The sequence below is a fragment of the Monodon monoceros genome, unplaced genomic scaffold (assembly GCF_005190385.1).
Source record: "Monodon monoceros isolate NGI ecotype Baffin Bay Population unplaced genomic scaffold, NGI_Narwhal_1 Super_Scaffold_6, whole genome shotgun sequence".
Taxonomy (NCBI): Eukaryota; Metazoa; Chordata; class Mammalia; order Artiodactyla; family Monodontidae; genus Monodon; species Monodon monoceros.
This window is the reverse complement of record NW_021703783.1, coordinates 97,615,288-97,635,257: the sequence shown is the minus strand read 5'-3', so window position 1 is coordinate 97,635,257 and position 19,970 is coordinate 97,615,288. Positions and strand designations below refer to the sequence as shown.

The following is a 19,970-nucleotide window of genomic DNA, read 5'->3' as shown; positions in this document are numbered from 1 at the left end:
GCACTCTGTCCTCTGCTTGTCCGCTGGGCTTCTGAGCGAGTCTGGTTGGGAGGTTGCCTCAGTTCCTCTGCCGCCACCTCCCCCTCCTCCTCACCTGCTCTCTCCTCTGTCCTCGGTGGTTCTCCTGAGACTTTGAGTCTTTGGAATAGGATGGTTCTGGAGGCTCAGACTCCGAGAGGAAGCCCTCTGAACCTGCGCCCCACTGAATAATGGGACTTTTTCCACAGCCGTGCATCTGCCATAATCTACTCGTATCTAAAAGTACCCTGTGATTCAGCTTTCCGGCTGCTCCGTCCCTTTGTGTTACTACTGAACGTTTAATTGAGGTATAACTCGACACAAAGAAGTTCTCACCCACTGAGCGCCCTCGGGTAACCGGCACACAGATCGGGAGACAACGCTGCCAGCCCCCTGGGGCCCCAGGGCCCCTGCCGTCGCTGCCCAAAGGTGACGATCACCTGACTGCAGACACCTGGGCTCGTTTTGTACTCGTGTGGTCGGATCACAGCCGACACTCCCGTGTCTGGCCCTCCGGCAGCTTGTCGTCACGTGCGGGGCAGGTGGCCCGTTCTCTGGGCTGCGTGGTGTTCCAGGGGATGAGTGTCTGGTCGTTTATGCAGCCCTTTCACCGTTGATGGCCGCTGGATGGCCTCCTGACGTGGCCGTCGTGAGCGGAGCTGTTCTGAACACTCCCGCACGCGTCTCCTGGTGCACGCGTGGGACTGGACTTGCTGGGCTGGTGGCGTGTTTGAGCCTCAGTGCACGCGGCCACACTGCCTTCCAAACTGGAGGTCCCGGGGCCACGCCCACCAGCAGGGGACCGGAGCTCTGCTGGTCCCACACCTTAACCACACCTTTAAAATTGTACACTGGTGGGTGTAAGTAGTCTTGCATTATGGTTTTAATTGGCATTTCCCTGATAGGAATGCATTTCTCAACTTCACTGGCTCTGTGTATGGGCCATTTGGAGATCCTCTTTTGTGAGGTGTCTGTCCCAAGTCTTTTACCCATCTTTCTGTTGGGTTGTCTGTCTGTCTAAATGATGTGTAGAAATTCTTTACATATTGTAGATCTGAATCTTTCATTGGATTTTTGAATTACAGGTACCGTCTCCCACTGGATGGCTTGTGTTTTCGCTCTCTTCATTCCATTCTTTTGATGGACATTCTTAATATTTACGTAGCTCTGTTTATCTTTTTTAAAAACTCTGTGGCTAGTTTGTGTCCTATTTAGGACAGCTTTTCTGCTCCAAGGCCACGAAGATGGTTTCTTCTAAAGCTTTGTTCTACCTCTTGCTTTGAGAGCTACAGTCCCTTTGGAAGTGATGTGTGTAGGCAGTGTGAAGTAAGCGGTCACGGTTCACGTTCCTTAGATATAGATACCTGCCTCACCCCATGCCATCTGTGGGAAAGCTTGTCCTTTCCCCACCGCATCGCGGTGCTATTGTTTTGGTTTTTTATTTATTTTTTGCTCACATGTAGACATTTAATTGGATTTTATATTTCACCTTGCATCCAATGACCTTGCTAAATTCATTGATTAATTTTACTAGTTTGATGATTCTTTTTGTCAGCTGTGAATAATGACTATTCTGTTTTTTCCGTCTCAGTTCTTATGCCTTTTTCTTCCTTTTTCTTACCCTTCTGCCCTGGTTTGGACCCTCCAGTGCAGCGGGGAGGGTCTTTGTCCTGATCTTGGGGGAAACTTTTCAACATCCCACAGTCGAAAATGATGCTTCTTAGGTTTTTTGTTTTGTTTTGTTTTTGTCTTTTGGCCACGCTGCGTGGTATGCAGGGGTCGAACCACGTGCCCCCTGCAGTGGGGGCAGAGTCTTAACCACTGGGCCGCCAGGGAAACCCCAGGTTTTTTTAAGTAAGTTTTTAAAGTCCAGATTAAGGAAGTTCCTTTCCAATCCTAGTTTTCTGAGAATTTTTAAAAATCATCATTGGATGTGTAATTTGATGAGTGCTTTTTCTGCATCTATTGAGATGATTGTATGGTTTTCTTCTTTTTGAGTTAACGTGTTGAAAAACATTGGTTTCTCCTCGTATTTTGTATAAAAGCCTTTGTATTCCTGGAATAAGTCCTACTTGGTAATGATGTGTTTGCCCTTTTTGTGCATTTCTGGATTTGACTTGATATTTTGTGTAGGATTTTCTCACCTAGGCTCAGGGGAGAAATAGACCTATGAGTTTCCTTTCTGTAAACGTGCTTGTCTGGCTTTGCCGTCAAGCTTACAGTGGTCATGTACACAGAGTTGAGAAGTGCTTCTTTCTCTTCTGTCGTGTGGAAGAATTTTTATCATGTTGAGGCCACTTTTCCCCTTAAATATTTGGAAGCATTAAGTGGTGAAACCATCTGGGGTTTCCTTTGTGGGAAGGCTTCTGTTAATGGCTCAGTTTCTTTATTAGATAGCAGACTATTCAGATTTTCTATTTGTTGTGTCACTTTTGGTAAATTGTATTTTTTGAGAAATGTGTCTCTTACATAAAATTTATTGGCATAAGTTTAATAACTCCTTTCACTTGTAATATTTGTAGGTTCTGAAATAATGTCCTTTCTCATTCCTGATATTGTTAATTTGTGTTTTTTCCCTTTTTCCTTTTATCAGTTTTATTTAGGGACTTATCAATTTTATGAATCTTTTCAAAGCATAGACTTTTGGCTTTGATTTTTCTCTATTGTGTATTGTCTTCAATATTTTATTAGGAAGATTTTCAAGCCTACAGAAAAATTGAAAAAATTGTACCGTAGACATTCATACCCCCACCACCTACCTTCTGCAGTTGTTAACATTTTGCTGGTTTTGTTTTGTCTGTGTCTCTCTGCCCGTCCATTAGTTAATGGTACGTTTGCTGTGTTTCCCAGTAAGTGACAGACGTCAGGGCATGACCCTTCAGACACTTCAGCACGCGTGTCATTACCTAGAGGTCAGTACTTGTTTTCAGTTCGGAGGTAGAATTTACATACGGTGAAATGGACAGATGGTAAGTGTAAATCAATGAGTTTTGAAGCATACGTGTACCCATGTAACCCAGACCCCGTAAGACTTAACACCACCCCAGTTTCCTCATGACCCTCCCCTGCCGGTCCAGAGACGACCACCAGTCTGCTTGTTTCTTTTCGTCATTGTTGCCACATGTTAGTTCTGCCACATAAATGGAATCACGTAAAAGGGGCTGTTCTGTGTAATTCTTCCGTCTCTCAGCATCATGCTTTTGGTATTTATTCACGTCGGTTAAGTGTCATCGGTGAGCTGTTCCTTTCCGTTGCTGAAGGATGCTCCTTTGGTCACGTTCTGTGTACCCAGCCGTCAGTTGGTGGACGCCTGGTGGGTCTCCACGTTTTGGCTGCTGTGAATGGTGCTGTCGTGAGCGTTCGTGTGTGGGATTCTGTGTGGACCCAGGGCTTCGATTTTCTTGCTACCTTTATTGATTTGTTGGTTAAATTTGGTTTTTAAGTGTCAGAATCTACTTGAACCGACCCAAGCAGAAATGTGGAGGTTGCTATAAGAAAATAGGGTGTTTCAGGAGACCTGGGTGTCGGCGGTTAGCCGGGCCTCTGGAAGGGACATCCTGCCATCCTTCCGTCTCTCCGTCCATCTCCAGATTGAGCGTTCCCTGTGCCTGTCCGTCTGTCTTTCTCTCCCAACGCTCCGTGCTGTATATCTACTTCTCGCATTTTCTGCAGACTCACTTTCCTTCGCATGAAGAAGAATGAGGCTGCTGCTCCCAGCATTTACACCCGGTAGGACTCACTCCTCATCAGGAGAGAGCGTCCTTCTCTGCCAGGATCCTGAATCCCCGGGGCTGCCAGCCCCCTGGCCGATGTGCAGGGCACCTGCCTGATCTCACGAGCTGTGCTTTTTCTCTTTTCAGAGATGAGGAAGCTCTTGAGCACCGTTCTTTACCTTAAAAATGCTTTTTGTCAGACACCACTAGGCGGCGCTCTAGAGCCGTTGTGGTTTGATTTTGCTCAGCAACACAGTTCTTCACTTTGATCATGTACGTCCATTGTGACCTAGGCGGTGTTGCTGTCTTGCAGCGTCTAGACCAAAGCACTTACTGGTGTTCATCAATCCGTTTGGAGGGAAAGGACAAGGCAAGCGGATCTATGAGAGAAAAGTGGCACCGTTGTTTACACTGGCCTCCATCACCACCGAGATCATCGGTAAGGCGCAAAGTCTCTGTAGAAGTAAATTTGAGAATGACTCATATATGGTCACCGGGGAAGATCCTTATTGGATTAAGATTTTTTTTTTTCTGGGGCCATGCTTCGCAGCTTGCAGGATCATAGTTCCCCGACCAGGGATTGAACCCGGGCCCCAGCAGTGAAAGTACCGAGTCCTAACCCCTGGACCGGCAGGGAATTCCCTGTTTAAGATTATTTTAACAACCTGGAATCTTGGGGTTTTTGGCATACCAGAATGAGAAGAATACAAAGTAAAGAACGTAGACTGTTCTAGCCAAGTATTAGCATATAAAGCGCTCAGGAAAAACACTAAGGATAAAAGGACAAAGGTTATGGACAGAAAATTCTTGCAAGAGATACAAGCAATTAGTAAGGCTTAGAAATCATTTCACCAGTAAGTGGTATTTTTAAGAAACACGATGCAATGCCACGTTTGCAGTAACGAGTTTCAGAGCAGGTTCTAGATGCTGGGAGGGTGTAGGGAGACGGTTTCTCCCTTCAGAGATTTGAGGGTTTTGTGTAAACTTATTAAAGGGCCACTTGGCAGTGCGGGTCAAGAGCCTCAAAAAGGAGGGGGTTTTTATCCAATCTTACAGTTTTCTAAACTTTCCTGAGAAAGCCATCAGCTGTACACAGAGGGCGAGGTACACAGGTGTCCGTTGCCTCATTTTTATAAAAGCAAAACACCGGGAGCCACTTACCCTGGAACAGGAAGCATAAAGATACAATTGTGGTGAATCTGAAGGAATAGTATGTAGCTCTTTAAAATGGTCTTTACAAGGAATTTTTAATGATGAAAAAGGGATTGTGATAAGATGTTGGGAAAACAAGGACACAAAATTGTGTGTACAAGTGAATTTCAAGAGCGTTTTTGTTGGGACTTCCCTGGTGGTCCAGTGGCTAAGACTGTGCACTCCCAATGCAGGGGGCCCGGGTTCGATCCCTGGTCAGGGAACTAGATCCCACATGCTGCAACTAAAGATCCACATGCCACAAATGAAGATCCTGCACGCGGCAACGAAGATCCCACGTGCCGCAACTAAGACCCAGTGCGTCCAAATAAAAAAATTAATAATTTTTTTTTAAGAGACTTTTTGTTACAGTGAGTATACAGACTATGGACTAACATTTTCTTTCTTCTACATTTTGGTATATTCTGTAATTTTCCAACTCCCTTGGATAATAAGGGAAAACTATAAAATAGAAGACATAATCTCTTCCAAAAAAAGTTATTATTTGTTGGCAATTAAATGCCAAGAATGTGGGACTTCCCCGGTGGCGCAGTGGTTGAGAATCCGCCTGCCAGTGCAGGGGACACGGGTTCGAGCACTGGTCCGGGAAGATCCCACATGCCGTGGAGCAGCTAAGCCCGTGTGCCGCAACTAATGAGCCTGCGCTCTAGAGCCCGTGAGCCACAACTACTGAAGCCTGCGTGCCTAGAGCCCGTGCTCCACAACGAGAGAAGCCACCACAATGAGAAGCCCGCGCACCGCAACGAAGAGTAGCCCCCGCCCGCCGCTACTAGAGAAAGCCTGCGCGTAGTCACGAAGACCCAACACAGCCAAAAATAAATAAATTAATTAATTTTTTTAAAATGCCAAGAATGTGATGTCCTACCCAGTAGAGTGTATTCTGAGAGGTCCTGTTCCCCTGAGGTCAGCATCCCTGTCCATGAAAGGAATTTGAGTAAGATCAGAGGAGGAATTTCTTACAGGAAACCCTCCTGAAGATTTTATAGGACCTCATTTTAAAAGCATGGTTTACTTGCCTTTTTTTATTTTTGTGGTACGCGGGCCTCTCACCGCCGCGGCCTCTCCTATTGCGGGGCACAGGCTCCGGACGCGCAGGCTCAGTGGCCACGGCTCACGGGCCCAGCCGCCCCGCGGCACGTGGGATCTTCCCGGACCGGGCACGAACCCGCGTCCCCTGCATCGGCAGGCAGACTCTCAACCACTGCGCCACCAGGGAAGCCCCGACTTGCCTTTCATTTTAAAGAGGATTCACAGACTTGAGTGTAAACTCTCTAACGTAACATGTTTTTTTCCCACAGTTACTGAGCGTGCTAACCATGCCAAGGAGAGTTTATATGAGCTCAATATAGACAAATATGATGGGTAAGTAAGCGTCTTTCATCTGACTAATAGTCAATTCTCATCAAGTTTTACCCATCTGTCTTCATTTTATTCACTCCCTCTCCTTACACCTTTTTCCTAGTTGTAGAAGTAAAATAAACCTTCTTCTAGAAAATTAGGAAAGGCAGAAACGTTCAGTCGTGTTCTTCTCCTTGGAAAACCACCGTGTAATAGTTTTGTTTTCCTTTTCGGTCTTACCACCTACGTACAGAAAGTTTTTCTGTATCGTTTGAAAGTATGTTATAGACATGATCAGCTTTCGTCCCTAAATATTTGTGTATATTTCCTAAAAGCAAGGATATTCTCTTACAGAACTAAAACGCAGTGATCACAACCAGGAGATTAGCACTGATACGAATGCCGTTACCCATTTGCTGTCCGTATCAGACTCTGCCCGCTGTCCCATTACTCCCTAAGGCAGAAGAGCCCTGGATCGTACGTTGCCTTCAGACTCAGTGGGTGTGTCTCTAGTCTCCCGTGACCCGGACCAGATCCTCAGCCTTCTTGGTGTGGCTGAATTTTGGGAGAACAGGCCAGTGCCTTTGCAGCATGTCCCTTGGTTCTGGGTCTGTCTGAGGTTTCCTCTCGGTCAGGACCCGCTTGTGCGTTTCTGGCTGCGACAGTGCAGAGTGGGTGCCGTGCTCGTCCCCGCAGGAGGCACCGGCCCCGAGTGTGACTCTGCATCTGTGTTGTGTCTGTACCTGCTGGCATGTCAGCTCCTGGAGAGCCAGCCTCCTCTGCCTTGTGCACAGCTGTCCCCGGCGCCTGGCACAGGGCTGGCACGCGGCAGGTGCTCCGTGAATGAACAGATGAGGCTGGGGAAAGGTGGTGAGGATCCCCGGAAAGCTTGTACATAGATGTCCTGTAGGCTCGGGTGTTTTGGAAAGATACTTTTGTTTTATTTATTTTGTTTATTTATTTTTGGCTGCATTGGGTCTTTGTTGCTGTGCGCGGGCTTTCTCTAGTTGTGGCGAGCGGGGGCTACTCTTTGTCGCGGTGCGCGGGCTTCCCGTTGCAGTGGCTTCTCTTGTTGTGGAGCACGGGCTCTAGGCACGCGGGCTTCAGTAGTTGTGGCACGTGGGCTCAGTAGTTGTGGCTCTTGGGTCTAGAGCACAGGTTCAGTAGTTGTGGTGCACGGGCTTAGTTGCTCCGCAGCATGTGGGATCTTCCCGGACCAGGGCTCGAACCCGTGTCCCCTGCATCAGCAGGCGGATTCTTAATCACTGCGCCACCAGGGAAGCCCCGGAAAGATACTCTTGAAAGCTGCGTGGCAAGTAGCAATGAGGATTGGACCCAAGGAAGCTGCCAGAGGTTGTGGGTCTTGGGCAAGAGCGGGCTGGACAGTGGCAGAGGCAGCAGGGCTGCTCTCCAGGACGTTTGGGGGAGAATCGGCTGGTCCCCGTGACCGAGTCCTCACCAAGTGTCATCAAGCAATGAGATGAGCTGAAGCGGGTTTTGGTATGGGGGATGTCAGCTGAGCTGTGGGCCCCCTCCAGTTGGGTCAGCGTGAAGGCTAAGGGGCAAGCTTTGTGACCAGGAGTGGCGGCGTCCTGAGTGTCCCTGTGCCCCATCCCAGGGCCCCAAGAAGGCTCTAGGGTCTCAAGTGGGCAGCTGTGCCACTGGGGACCTCAGGCAGTGTGAAGAGCCTCCCTGGAGGGGGGAAGGGTCAGGGAGGCGGATTAGGGTCACACGGCGGGAGTGGGTCATGAGTGGGGGAGGGGTGGGGGAGCGTCAGGGAGGGAAGAAGCCACGTCTCACCTTCCCCAGAGGCCACCTGCCCCAGAGGCCGAGTTCCGGAGACCTTGTTCGGGGACTGGAAGGCAGAGGGTAGAAGCCTGTTGAGCCCATGTTTTGTCTGCTTGGTTTTCGTCAGCCTCGCCTGCTAGGGAAGGAAGGGGCATTCGCTGCAGCTTGGCCCCAGGCCCTGCCCTTCACCCGGTCCCCCAGGCCCTGCCCTTCCCGACCTGTCAGAGCCTGGCCGTGTGGCTACGGCGGGCATCAGGAGCCTCTCCCTGCAGGGCTGGGACGCAGACACGGAGGGTCTGAAGAGGTCTGCCGCGGGAGCGGGGAGTGAACTGAGATGGGTGGGGACTGTGCCGGCCGACGGGGCACGGGCACAGCTGCGGCCTGGGTGGCAGCTCGGAGGCCAGCGCAGGAGGGGGCTGGTGGTGCGGGGTGGGTGCGGAGGGCCTGACCCCTGTGTTCCTCCTGCAGCATCGTCTGTGTGGGCGGAGACGGCATGTTCAGCGAGGTCCTGCACGGCCTGGTGGGCAGGACGCAGAGGGACGCCGGCGTGGACCAGGACCAGCCGCGGGCGGCGCTCGTGCCCAGCCCGCTGAGGATTGGCATCATCCCCGCGGGTACGTGGGCCGGGAGGGGCCACCCTTGGGTTTTCCTTGAGTCTCATCCCTTTATTTCAGGTGCGCTCTTCTCTCCACGCACCTGACATAGGACCGCCGCTGCATGCGGGAAGGGGTCCTGCTGTCCCCCCGGACGCCTGCTTCCTGCCCGGCGCTGGGGGCGCGGTCCTTGCTCTCAAAGCGTTGGCCGTTTGGCAGTGGGGGGGATGGGGGAGGCCCAGAGCACAGTGCAGGACAAGGGGAGCCTGGGGGGCAGGCGGTGTCCTGGAAGAAGTGACAGGCACCCGGGGCGGGGGGCTGCGCGTCGGGGCGGGAGGCCTTGGGGTGTGAGCGGGACGGGACGGCCGTGCCGTGTCCTGAGGTGGCCGGCTCGGCGTGTTTGGTGTCTCCGGGAAGCACCCAGCTCTTAGGAGAATCACAGCATTAAGCCGGCGGGGGGGGGGGGGGGGGGGGGGGGGGTGGGGGGGGGGGTGGCGACCGGGCCACCGGGCGGGGGGGGCGGGGGGCGCCGGGGGGTGAAGCCGGGGCTTTGCAGACCACTCAGCGGAAGGAGGCACCCTCCTCACCCTGTGTCTGGGCCACAGCGGCAGGGACCCTGGCAGGCCAGCTTCGGGTAGACATCCGGGTTCTCCGATGGCTCTGAGAATGGTGCTGTCACCCCATTTTCTGGGTGACGATGCGGGGTGCCAGGGTCAGGTTGCATGGTTGCCCAGAAGGGCGTGGACGGTGGGGCTCGGAGGCTGCCCTGCCCCACCTGGGAAAGTCTGTCCTTCTCCACCTGCCCCAGTATTGTCTGTGTGTTAAGGACGTTCCGCTCAGTGGGTCACGTGTTTTCCAACTTCTCTGCCAAGCTAGGCTTTTGTCCTTTAACCTTGTACGTGGTGTTTCTGGACTACGTGAATTTTATTTTTCTACATTCTAATCTGGTTTTCCTTTATGCCTTTTGTCACCATTTGCCTGTGTGGCTCTGATACCTAAAACCCTGGGCTGTTAAAATGGTCGAAGGGCGCACGAGCTCAGGCCAATGCCACACGCCGGGAGTGCCCCCGGGCAGGCGCCCTGCTTCTCCGCGGCCTGGCGTGGACCGGGTCTTGCTGTGGGGCTCAGCAGACACACGGACCAGCGTGGCAGGAGAGGGTCTCCAGTAGCGGGGCAGGGTAGAGGAGATGCCGCTGGCGTGGGTCTGGGTGAGTGGCTCGGAGGGGCTCCTTCCAGGGGGGGTCCCAGGAGCCTTCCTGAGACATGGGTGAGGGGCCGGGCGCAGAGTGACGCACGCCAAGGGTCCCCTGGGGCAGCGGGTGGCCGTGGGAACAGCTGTGCGCTCAGGCAGGGGGCTAGAGGGACTGGGGAAAGGCCCTGGGTCAGGCTCTCGTCTTGAGGGCCGCGTGGGAGACCACCCTCTGCGTTCCGTTCTAGGGCAGCGGCGGGTGGGCTGCCCGGGTCCCGGGTGGACGCTGGACATCGGGTGTGTGGTCGGCTGTGACTCGGGCACAGTTTCAGGCGCAGAGCCAGCGGGACTTGGCGAATCGGATGGCGCAGCCAGCCCGAGCCCGCCAGCAGGAGCCCCCTGGCACTGGGCTGTGGGCACTGGCCGTGGAGCTCAGGGACAGTGTGTCGGGGTTCAGAGCTGGGTGGTCCTGCCTGGGCCTGCTCAGGTCTCAGGAAGGCGGGCACAGCGGGGGCGGGGAGACAGCAGTGCCCAGACTGTGCTTGCAAGAAGAAGGGCACATGCCCGCTGCCTCTGCCCTGGACCGGATGATACAGCTTCAGGGAGGGCCGCCTCCCACGCGGGGCCTCAAGGAGGGGGAGGCTGCAGGTGGCTCTGGGGCACGGGGGCTGGGGGTCAGGAGTCTCCTGACGCCCGAGATGAACCAGATCTTACGTCTGGAGCTGGCGCTCCCTCTGGGTTAAATAAAGTCTTCACCGCACAGAGATCACTGGGGAGGTACGTTGTCCCCAGAGGGGACAGTGAGCTGTCGGAAGCAGACTGAATGTTAAACAAGTGAGAAGTGGTGTTTTGGGGACGAAAAAGAATCAGACATTCTCCTGCCCTGAAGCGGCTGTCTGCTGGTGCCCCGGCCGCCAGCCCAAAGCACGGGGGTCCACAGCCCGCAGGCACCCCGTGCTCCGTCCATCCGTTCCCTCGGTGTGTCCTTGTGCGTACGTTCTGCTGGCCTCCTGGGGGCCGGCCTCGCTGGGGGCCTCGCGAGGGAACACGGCGGGGACGCAGGGAGTCCAGGGGGAGAGACAGGTGATGAGCATGAAACAGAGAGGACAGAGCAGTGGGGCCCGGGGGAGCACGGTCCGGACGGGCACTCAGATGCCTGAAGGGCGGGGGACAGCGCCCTGCATCTGGGGCACGATGTTCTAGGCCGGAGGAGCGGCACAGGCAGTGACCCTGAGGCAAGAAAGGCTTGGCTGTGGGTGGTGCCGCCATGAGCAGGGTGAGTGAGAGGCAGAGTGGAGGTGGGAGCTGCGGGGGGGCAGGGGGGAGGTGGCCCCATGGAGGATGCTGAGCTGAGTACCTTCTTTAAACATCTGATGTTTCAGCAAAGTGACCCCTGAAACCTACTAGAAACTCGGTTCACTTACCCTATTTGTTGCCCTAAGGACTTGGGTGACAGTGAATGCGTGTGCCCCAGCCCAGGGCAGCCCCCACTGAGCCCTCTGCTTTTTTCTGTAGAGTTCAGGTGCCTGTAGGTTCTGCGCCATCTCACACCCTCAATGGGAGCGTTTGCGGTTAGCTCCTAGTGAATGCACTCGGAAAAGTGGGCCACGTCCAGCCCAGCCCTCTAGAGCCGGCGGTTTGCCCCAGGTGCAGCCCAGGACTGACTGACCAGTGGCCTTCAGCCTGTCCCTGTCCTGCCCACTGTTCCCACACGAGGTGCCTCTCAAGCAGCTTCTGTGACAAGATGCTGTCGTTGAGAAGGGTCATCAAAAAGGGCCCATCTTTGTTGTGGCTGTAAAAAGGATGATGCAGCCGGTCAGAAGTGCTGGGCTTTTTTTCCCTGCTCGAGACAGATCCCTTTATGAGACTTTCAACTTGATTCTAGCATCTGTTTAATAGGGCAGTTAGATTCTAGATAGACCCAGAAATAAAGAGGGACTTTAAAGGTCAAAAGGACATGGTGCAAAGTGCAGACCACTCATCTCTTCATTTTTATTTGAGATCACTGCTGAATTTCTACTGATTAAAAGACTGCAGAATATACAAGTTATATCTGATAAAATGCAGGGGAGGGGACTTCCCTGGTGGCGCAGTGGTTAAGAATCCGCCTGCCGACGCAGGGGACTCGGGTTTGAGCCCTGGTCCGGGAAGATCCCACATGCCGCGGAGCAACTAAGCCCGTGCACCACAACTACTGAGCCTGTGCTTTAGAGCCCGCGAGCCACAACTTCAGAGCCCGCGCGCCACAGCTACTGAAGCCCGCATGCCTAGAGCCCGTGCTCCGCAACAAGAGAAGCCACCGCAATGAGAAGCCCGTGCACTGCAACGAAGAGTAGCCCCCGCTCGCCGCAACTAGAGAAAGCCTGCGCGCAGCAACGAAGACCCAAGGTGGCCAAAAATAAAAATAATTAATTTTTTTAAAAATGCAGGGGATGTTGGATGTCTGATCCGTTTTTGTTCTAAAGGATGGTTTGTGAAGAAAGTAAACAGTGCAGTAGGCATGTAAGGGGAGCAAGTGGGCTCTGGAAATTCTGGGAAGTTCTAGGGATGTGAAGGTGTGCTTCAAGTTAATTTTGTGGCTCTTTCGTAGTTTATTTTCTCAGAAATGTTTATACCCGTTATTCGGGTACCCTCAGTTAGAAAAATAAGGGTGTGGAAGATAGTCTGAAACCATGTCGTTTTCCTTAAATACTGTTAATTCCAGTTTAAGAATTAAGTCACTCCTGTAATCTTAAATGTTCATTTAAACCGTTTTACTTTTCGGCTCATTTTTGGAATGAGATGTCATTCAAGTCTTCAGGTTAAGATTAACAAAAAAGAAAAATATACGTATTAAAAAATATATCAATCTGTATGTGTTTACATAAGTTTCCGACCATAAGAAGGCATACGTTAGCTTAGATTAAATAGTTAAGAGGCTTCTACTCTGATCTCAAACTGGACCAGATTCTGTTGCTCTAAGAGATGACAAACACTGCCTGCGATCCAGCACGTCTATTTAGAACCATGGACCTTCAGGCGCCCCTTAGGCTGAGGGCCTTATAGAATGTTCCGGGGCCTGAGGGCACAGCATCTGGGTCCTGCCTGCGGCCAGAGCTTGTGTGAGTGTAAACAGGATGGTTATTCCCTGATGGGCCTCAACCTGTGTTGGTTGTGTGTCTGAGGCAACACTTATGGTACAATTCTGGATACCGTCAGGGTTTATTCTTGGGAAATCTAGACTAGGGTTTCCGGCTATTCAGCAGACGTGTTAAAATTCAGATCGCTCAGCCCCAACCCAAACCTACTGAGTCAGGATCTCGGGGGTGGGGCGGGGCTCGCGAGTCTGTTATAAATAAGCACCCGGGAGGTGTTCTGCCCACCCAGGTGGAGAACAGAGACGTTGGTGATGACCCAGTTAGAACCAGGACAGACCGAGGGAGGACCCGTAGCATCACTGCCGTGCCCTCGGGATCCCGGTGCTAGCTGGGTGCTCTGGGGTCACCTCCACTCTATAGACAGGGGTGTGGGCAGGAGGCAGAGCCCCGGCCGAGCCCGTGGGGTTCAGAGCGGGTCCCGCTGGCCCCTCACGTCTGTCAGCCGGCAGCTCCTGCGCCCTCATGACCCAGGGGTGGGCTGAGGCTCCGGGTCTCGCCGCGCACAGGCCTGCAGTGCTTTTTCTGTGACCTCCACGAGCTGTCCCTGCTTTGCACGCACTTTCCCACTGCAGAGTCCCCCTGGTCTTGTGGTCTGGAGCCCCAGGGCTGCTGCCCGCCTTTGTGGCAGCCAGGAGCGGGGACACCGTGCAGAGCGCTGAGCCTGGCGCCCTGGCGCCCCGCCGCCACCGCTGCAGGGACTTCCCAGGGGCCCCGCCCCCCAGACGGGCTCAGGAGGGGTCTCTGAACTCTCTGGGAGGAGCTGGTTGATGGTATTCTTGATGAACCAACCTCAGTGACTAATTTTGTAGGCAAACGGAGCTTATTCCTTCTTATTTACTCCCGGGCCATGGAAGAAGCAGAAGAGCTTACCACTCATTCACCTGGAAACACGCTGGGATCTTAAGTGATTGTAGTGATATTAAGGACCTTTTCCCCCTTTTAGGGTCGACAGACTGTGTGTGTTACTCAACGGTTGGCACGAACGACGCGGAGACCTCGGCTCTGCACATCGTCGTGGGTAGGTGCCTCTCTCAGTGCCGCACTTGGCTTGCTCCATCCCGGGTTCCCGGGCACACGCGGGTGTCGGTCCGCCTCACCGTGCGGGTGCCCGTCAGTCCGCCCGCAGGGCCCTGGCTGCCACCCTTCCCTGCCACTTCCCATCCAGTGGGGTGACCTTCAGAAACAGAAGCGCTGCTCTGCTCGGAACCCTCTGGTGCCCTCCCCAGACCATTTGGGGTGCCCGGCGCCTGCGCCCCGGTGGTTCTCCGGCCTCTTGTCGCCCTGTGGGGACAGGCCTCCCCAGTCACACCCCTCCTCCCCGCTCCTCTAGAAAGCGCGTCCCCCGGGGTAGGAAGCCCCAGGCTGCTTGTAAAGCTGCTCGGAGCTGTCCAGGCGCCCTCAGCGCACATGTGTGGCTCCCTCTGCCCGTCCTTGTCCCCGATGGCAGTGCTCATCGCGTGTCCTCCAGAGTCACAGAACGGCTGTGTTTACAGACGGTGCACGTGTGATTTTACATTTGAAGACGCCAGGCGCCTTTTCCACCTTCCTTTCCGTTAGTGGCGTTTAGCGAGCTTCATGGTCACATTGTTTTCCCCTCTTTACGGAACAGCTTTCCAAGCCCGTTTTGGAAATTTGAGTCAAATTTAGTCACTTGAGTGGAGAGCAGGAGGCCGGGCACCCCGGGAGAACAGCCCACGGCCTCGACTGCCTTCTGCCTGTCTCACGCTTTAATCCGTGGCTTCGTCATGGCCGCCGGGCGCTGTGCAGCGGGACAGGCGGAGGGGCGCGGCGTCCACCCTGGCTTCTCTACGCAGGGGACTCGCTGCCCATGGACGTGTCCTCTGTGCATCACAACAGCACGCTGCTGCGGTACTCGGTGTCCCTGCTGGGCTACGGCTTCTACGGGGACATCATCAAGGACAGCGAGCAGAAGCGGTGGATGGGTCTCGTCAGATACGACTTCTCAGGTAACTCAGAGTACCACGCCGGGAGCTTCCACACACGGCCTCCGCCTCGCTCAGGGTGGGGCCCCGTTCACAGACTTTGGAAACCAGGGGGCGGGAGTCTGACGGGTCCTGGGTGCCCGGAGAACCACTGCCGTCGGTCACAGGCCAGTTCTCACAGGTGCTCAGAGCTGGAACAAAGAGGAATGGAGGTCGATCCCAGATCGTACAAACAAGTGACGGTCTGCACTGCAGGTCACGTGCAGCACCACCCTTCAGCCTTCAAATGCGTTTAAATGCAGAAAAAAAGTTTGAAAGGATGTAGGATTCAAAGTTTGACACTTGTTGCTGAGATGAATTCCTCGGCTGTATTTATTTATTTATTTGCAGGGACTTATGGTACTGTTTTATTTTATTTTTAACATCTTTATCGGAATATAATTGCTTTACACTGTTGTGTTAGTTTCCGTTGTATGACAGAGTGAGTCAGCCATATGCATACATATATCCCCATATCTCCTCCCTCTTGGCCCAGGCCCCACTTCTGATTCTAGTTCTCTTGCTGTTTCCACCCCATCTGCAGTGACTTCCTCCACTGAGGTCTGAACCCCTCCAAGTTCATCCGGGAGGGTTGGAATCAACTTCTTCCAAACTCCTGTCAATGTTGATATTTTGAACTCTTCCCATGAATCATCCCAGATGTTCTTGATGGCATCTGGATGGTGAAGGTTTTTGGTTTACTTTGCCCAGATCCATGAGAGAAATTACTGTCTGTGGCAACTATAGCCTTACAAAATGTATTTCTTAAGGAGTAAGACTTGAAAGTTGAAATGGGGACTTCCCTGGTGGTGCAGTGGTTAAGAATCTAGCTGCCAATGCAGGGGACACGGGTTCGAGCTCTGGTCCGGGAAGATCCCACATGCCACGGAGCAACTAAGCCCGTGCGCCACAACTACTGAGCCTGCGCTCTGGAGCCCGTGCTCCACAACAAGAGAAGCCACCACACTGAGAAGGGCACACACAGCAATGAAGAGTAGAGAAAGCCTGCACATAGCAATGAAGACCCAACACACCAAAAATAAATAAATGAATTCATTTTTAAAAAAAAAAAAAAAAAGAAAAGAAAGTTGAAATGACTCCTTGATCCATGGGCTGCAGAATGAATGTTGTGTTGTCAGGCATGAAAACAACATGAATCTCGTCTATCTCCCTCAGAGCTCTTGGGTGACCAGGTGCATTGTCATTGAGCAGTAACATTTTTTATGTGTGTGTGTGGTACGCGGGCCTCTCACCGCTGTGGCCTCTCCCGTTGCGGAGCACAGGCTCCGGACGCGCAGGCTCAGCGGCCATGGCTCACGGGCCCAGCCGCTCCGCGGCATGCGGGATCTTCCCGGACCGGGGCACGAACCCGCGTCCCCTGCATCGGCAGGCGGACTCTCAACCGCTGCGCCACCAGGGAAGCCCGAGCAGTAACATTTTGAAAGAAATCTTTTTTTCTGAGCAGTAGGTCTCAACAGTGGGCTTAAAATAGTCAGTTAATCATGTTGTAAATAGATGTGTTTATAAACAGGCTTTGTTGTTCCATTTACAGAGCACAGGCAGAGTGGATTTAGCATAATTCTTAAGGGCGCCAGGATTTTCAGATGGTAAATGAGCACTGGCTTCAACTTAAAGCCACCCCTAACCGCAGAGCCAGCCTGTCTGTCATCTGGAGCTCTGAAGCCAGGCAGCGACCTCTCCTCTCCAGCTGGGGAAGTGCTATAGGTGGCATCTTCTTCCAGCAGAAGGCTGTTTCCTCTGCACTGAAACTCTGTTGTTTAGTGGAGCCGCCTTCGTGAATGATCGTAGCTGTAGGTCTTCTGGCCACTGGCACCGGCACCTGCTGCTTCCCCTGGCACTTCGACGTCAGGAGGCGGCTCCTTTCCTTCAACCTCGTGGTGCAGCCTCTGCTCGCTTCTTCCTCTGCAGCCCCGGGCGTGCTGGGGGTGCAGGCAGCTCGACGGACAGCACGCCACAATTTGCCAGAGGGGCCGGCCACGGTCTGGTAGCAGTGCTGCCTGGTCTTTTTCCTGAGTTCCTCCAAGACACCAAAGTTATGGATGACGGGGTCAAGCCTGGGGGCGCGCTGGGGGCTTCACAGGGCGGAATCTGCAGGCCACGTCGTCGAGGCCACGACGAGGGGTCACTGGTGGCCAAGACGTCCCCTTTGCCAGTGTGGAAGGCAGCCCTGGTGGCCGGGAGCCTGCAGTCCTCTGTGATGGTGGTGGCAGCTCAGTCTGAAGTGGGAGGGGGCCACGTCCTCCTGCAGACACTCTGTCCCCAGGCAGGGGCCCCGGCCCACGCTTTGTAGACGCTGACGGCACGGCCTCCTGCACAGGCAGTGGTGCATGTGGATGTGTCTCTCCGTCTCTCTCTGTTCTCAGGTTTGAAGACCTTCCTCTCCCATCACTGCTACGAAGGGACAGTGTCCTTCCTGCCAGCACAGCACACGGTGGGCTCCCCGAGGGACAGGAAACCCTGCAGGGCGGGGTAAGCACATCCCTTACGTGCGTTTCTGCTCAAACGATGAGATAGAAGCAGGACTGGCTGGGGTTTGCTCCTGCTGTGAAGTGAGCAGTACTTGGCAATGTAGACGGGAGGTGCTGGTTCCTCCTGACCAGTGGTCAGGGTCCCACGCACCCTGAGGGGGTCCCGCTGTGTCCCCCATGCTGGGTCCTGGGTCACGGGGCGGTCCAGGGTCAGGTCTGGTCCCCGTCGTCTACCCAGCAGAGGGCTCACACCACGCCGTCTGCTCCGGTGCGGGGATCCGCTGTCCCCCCCCACTGGGGATGTGAGAAATGATGAAGACAAGCCCCTTTATGGACAGCTCTGTGCGCGCCCTCGGGGCACCCGTGGAGCTGGCTGGACGGGCCCCCTGTCCCCCCCACTGGGTGGTCAGGAGAGGCCAGTCCAGACCCCAGGCCAGCAGTGGGGGCCCCTCTGCGAGCCATGCTACCTTGTCGCCCTGTGTGTCCCCACCGTGCCCAACAGTGTGTGCCTGGGTTAACCTGGAACGAGTGTCAGGTTGTCACCTGTACTCGCGGCCCGACAGCCCGCATCTCGTCCCTGCTCCTCAGCCTGAGGACGCGGAGAGGCTGAGGGGTTTCGATGGACTCGGGGGTTTTCCTTCTTCCTTTAAGTCATTCAGACGTGGGCCCTTCCTTCCCCTGGTCCTCTCCTCCTTTAAGTGAAGAATTTGAGACCATAAAATCAAACAGAGGCACGGCCTCGCCACATCCGTTGCTGATGAGCTAATTCCACCAGCAAAAGCCCCTGGCCCGTTTGATGGCCTGCATCCAGCGGTGCCCAGGACCGCAAACGTCTTTCAGACCGACGACCAAGTCCCGCGACAGCTGCTCTGAGCCGTTCACTTGCTCGTTACTGACCGGACCAGGTCACCACTGTGTTACCTGTTTTGTGAAAGGGAACAAAGTCTCAGGCCGGGAATCCGCGCTGGGACCTGCACCTTGTCCTTCGCTCCGTCCGCTGCCACCCCGGCGTCAGGGCCAGGCTCAGCCCGCCCCCCAGAGCCAACAGAAGGGCCTCATGGGATGCCGTTTGCTTTTTGTAATGTTTATCAACTTCCAAAACGGATATGTTGTCTATGTAATTTTTAAGAGTGGATCTGATTCTGAGAACCCAAATTAATATGCAAACCAAGTATTTTTAAGCGAAGCCTCTGCAATTGCACTTCCTGTTATATGCAAACAATTGAAATGCTTTTGCAGCCTAGGTTACAGGCGAGGGGGGGCGTGTTCTTGTCCTCCAGGTGCTTTGTCTGCAGGCAGAGCAAGCGGCAGCTGGAGGAGGAGCGGAAAAGGTCGCTGTACGGCCTGGAGAGCGCCGGTAACGTGGCTGGGCCGGCTCCGCGGTGTGGGGGCGGGGGGGACCTGCCCGGGGCCCCGGGGCTCGCCCCTCCCCCCCTTCTCTGCAGGGGCACCTGCTTCCACTTCAGCTCCAGGCAGAGTGCGCGGTTGCCTTTGCCAGACTCTGGAGAAGAGAGGGGATTTTGTGGAAGGGCCCGTCTTGCCACGTCCCTCTGAACTACTGTTGTAGCGCCAGCCAGGCGCCTGTCCCTAGAATGGTCCGGAGCGGGGGTCAGCAAATGGGCTCAGCAGGGCTCCAGAAACTATTCGTGGGCGCTGGAATTTGAGTTTCACGCCATTTTCACATGTCACAAAGTACTTTCCTTCTTTTGATTTTTTTTTTCAACCACTTAGAAATGTAAAACCCATTCTTAGCTCGCAGGCCACACCCAGTCAGCTAGGTGGTGGGCCAGATTTGGCGACCCCTGCTCTAGATCGTGGTCCCAAGTCCCAGGCGAGGGCCCGAGAAACAGTTCTGCCTCTCGGGAGGTGACCGCCGGGCACAGCGGCGGGCGCGGTTTTCTTTGCGTTGATGCTGAGAAGCCATCGCATGGTGCGTTTGTAGAGACGACCCCTCCCGGTCATCTCGGGACGCCCGCCTGCCCGGCTCGGATTTAACGTAGCATCTGCGATGCTTCTTCCTGCTTCAGAGGAGGTGGAAGAGTGGAAGGTCGTCTGCGGGCAGTTCCTGGCCATCAACGCCACCAACATGTCCTGTGCTTGTCCCCGGAGCCCCCAGGGGCTCTCCCCGGCCGCCCACCTGGGAGACGGGTCTTCTGACCTCATCCTCATCCGGAAGTGCTCCCGGTTCAACTTCCTGAGGTTTCTCGTCAGGCACACCAACCAGGGCGACCAGGTAAGGCCACCACTGCTTCCACATGGCCTGCGTCGGCGGCCGCTTCTACCTGGGCGACCCCGATCTGTATGTTGTAGGATCGGCTGTGAATTCAAGGGGAAGGAGGACAGATTTTTCTGTTTGCATTTCACCCATTTTAAAGTCTTAGTCATAGTTACTCCCTGTAAAATCTCATTTAAAAATATAAAGTCTTTGGGCAGAGAAACTAGGAGGCGTGAATGTTTCTCTTCCTATGTAAAAACAGAATGAAGTGATGCAGTGCAACCTTCTGTTGCCCT

At 54.1% G+C, this 19,970-nt stretch overlaps 1 protein-coding gene across 2 annotated transcripts in view; it reads left to right on the top strand.

Moving 5' to 3' along the window:
* The window catches only part of CERK (ceramide kinase), a 50,596-nt gene that overhangs the window by 25,708 nt on the left and 4,918 nt on the right, over window positions 1-19,970 (top strand). For both annotated transcript variants that reach the window (XM_029204793.1, XM_029204794.1), the window contains exons 4-11: window positions 4,045-4,170; window positions 6,242-6,305; window positions 8,538-8,683; window positions 13,932-14,006; window positions 14,803-14,955; window positions 17,355-17,460; window positions 18,740-18,816; window positions 19,487-19,692. In XM_029204793.1, the coding sequence (XP_029060626.1) occupies window positions 4,045-4,170; window positions 6,242-6,305; window positions 8,538-8,683; window positions 13,932-14,006; window positions 14,803-14,955; window positions 17,355-17,460; window positions 18,740-18,816; window positions 19,487-19,692 (953 nt within the window). The remainder of the gene's footprint in view (window positions 1-4,044; window positions 4,171-6,241; window positions 6,306-8,537; window positions 8,684-13,931; window positions 14,007-14,802; window positions 14,956-17,354; window positions 17,461-18,739; window positions 18,817-19,486; window positions 19,693-19,970) is intronic.